A 2,500-nucleotide genomic window follows, 5' to 3' on the forward strand; every position below is an offset into this window, starting at 1 on the left:
TACAATTATTACCTTTTTAAAATAAAATAATGACTTTTTGATCATTAAAAATAAACAAAATTTGAGTTTGACCAAACACATTGCTAAATACAGCATAGTTAAAAATTAATAATTTCTGAACATTGACTTTCAGTCATTTTTCAGAAAAGATCACAAACCTGACATTTGGAGATTTGACTCAACAGTGACAACATGTTTACTGCACACACACACACACACTAAGACACACACACACACTGAGTGTCAGGATCCCAAATTAACCCATTCTTCAGCTGAAGCGTCGTGTTTTACTGCCTTTATCCACTTTTGTCTCCTTAAACTCTCGTTTGTTTGGGTCTACAGCTTATAAAAACTGATTTCTGTGTTGTTTAGTTTGTTTGCTCTACACTTTGTCACATCAGCTTTTAGACATTGTTCTGTTTTTTGTTATAAGTCCAAAATGACAATGAGGCGCTTCACACACTGCAGAGTCAATGGAGAGCGTTGGATTGTTTCCCCCCCGGTGGGCGTGGCCTAAATACACCGGAGGGGGGGGGGGTGTGATGTCACTGATCACACACACACTTCATCTATTTACAGCGTTTATTTCAGAAAATTCACAGATTAAAAGCAAAGCAACATCAGACGGGTGATCATTGAGTGTGTGTGAGTGTGTGTGAGTGTGTGTGTATGTGTGAGTGTATGTGTGTGTGAGTGTGTGTGTATGTGTGAGTGTGTGTGTGTGTGAGTGTGTGTATGTGTGTGAGTGTGTGTGTATGTGTGAGTGTGTGTGTGTGTGAGTGTGTGTGAGTGTGTGTGTGTGAGTGTGTGTGTGTGAGTGTGTGTGTGTGTGTTCAGACGAAGGTGATGCGTGTGCGTGCCTGGTTGATCTGCCACACGTTGAGCTCCTCATACTCCTCGAGGGCGGCCTGGACCTGAGCCGGAGTGAAGCCGCGGGACACACAGCGCTGCTCCGCCTCCACCACCCGCACCGCCCTCGCTCCGCCCTCACCCGCCAGCTCACGCAGCAGAGAGAAGATCACGTCAGCCGGACGCTGAGCCCTACACACACACAGAGGTCAGAGGTCAGACAGCACACACACACACACCAGCTCACGCAGCAGAGAGAAGATCACGTCAGCCGGACGCTGAGCCCTACACACACACACAGAGGTCAGAGGTCAGACAGCACACACACACACACACACACACACACCAGCTCACGCAGCAGAGAGAAGATCACGTCAGCCGGACGCTGAGCCCTACACACACACGCGCTCAGAGGTCAGAGCGCGCACACACACACACGCTCAGAGGTCAGAGCGCGCACACACACACGCTCAGAGGTCAGAGCGCGCACACACACACACGCTCAGAGGTCAGAGCGCGCACACACACGCTCAGAGGTCAGAGCGCGCACACACGCTCAGAGGTCAGAGCGCGCACACACGCTCAGAGGTCAGAGCGCGCACACACGCTCAGAGGTCAGAGCGCGCACACACGCTCAGAGGATAGAGCGCGCACACACGCTCAGAGGTCAGAGCGCGCACACACACACGCTCAGAGGTCAGAGCGCGCACACACACACGCTCAGAGGTCAGAGCGCGCACACACACACGCTCAGAGGTCAGAGCGCGCACGCACACACGCTCAGAGGTCAGAGCGCGCACACACACACGCTCAGAGGTCAGAGCGCGCACACACACACGCTCAGAGCGCGCACACACACACGCTCAAAGGTCAGAGCGCGCACACACACACGCTCAGAGGTCAGAGCGCGCACACACACACGCTCAGAGCGCGCACACACACACGCTCAGAGCGCGCACACACACACGCTCAGAGGTCAGATCGCGCACACACGCTCAGAGGTCAGAGCGCGCACACACACACGCTCAGAGGTCAGAGCGCGCACGCACACACGCTCAGAGGTCAGAGCGCGCACACACACACGCTCAGAGCGCGCACACACACACGCTCAGAGGTCAGATCGCGCACACACGCTCAAAGGTCAGAGCGCACACACACGCTCCGAGGTCAGAGCGCGCACACACACACACACATACGTTAGAGAGGGGTCAGAGGTCAGTGTACCTGCTGCTGCTGGTCTTGTCGGCCTGTAGAGAGTCTTTGCTCATCTCCATCAGCCTCATCGCCTCATTCACGTCCTCCTTCTCCACCACATCCACCATCCGCAGACGCGCCTGCACACACACACAGGTCACGCGTGTGAGGTCACATGTTCATCCTAGGGCTGAACGATTAATTGCATTTGCGATATCGCGATATAAAACACGATTTCCTAACCGTAACGGCTGCGATTACAGTCTGGTCATGTGACACGAGAGTAAAGTCTGCAGAAGTTACACACATCATATGCCTAAAGGAACAGAACTGTCTGATCTAATATTGTGTTGTTCATACTATAGGCTACAATAGAGGAGGGAGAAAATGTTCTCTCCAGTGATTGAGCTTAGATTTTACTGGTTTAAACACCCGTATTCTGATGGCTTCCATTATC

At 52.3% G+C, this 2,500-nt stretch overlaps 1 protein-coding gene across 2 annotated transcripts in view; it reads right to left on the reverse strand.

Annotated features, from left to right (window-relative positions):
• mcm7 (minichromosome maintenance complex component 7) overlaps positions 1 to 2,500 on the reverse strand; it is a 21,996-nt gene that overhangs the window by 417 nt on the left and 19,079 nt on the right. For both annotated transcript variants that reach the window (XM_079839025.1, XM_079839026.1), the window contains exons 14-15: positions 2,074 to 2,183; positions 1 to 1,041 (exon numbers count right to left, since the gene is read on the reverse strand). The exon at positions 1 to 1,041 is cut by the window's left edge and continues 417 nt beyond it. In XM_079839025.1, the coding sequence (XP_079695151.1) occupies positions 834 to 1,041; positions 2,074 to 2,183 (318 nt within the window). In that variant the 3' untranslated portion in view covers positions 1 to 833. The remainder of the gene's footprint in view (positions 1,042 to 2,073; positions 2,184 to 2,500) is intronic.

This window comes from Gobio gobio, assembly GCF_949357685.1.
Source record: "Gobio gobio genome assembly, chromosome: 16".
Taxonomy (NCBI): domain Eukaryota; kingdom Metazoa; phylum Chordata; class Actinopteri; order Cypriniformes; family Gobionidae; genus Gobio; species Gobio gobio.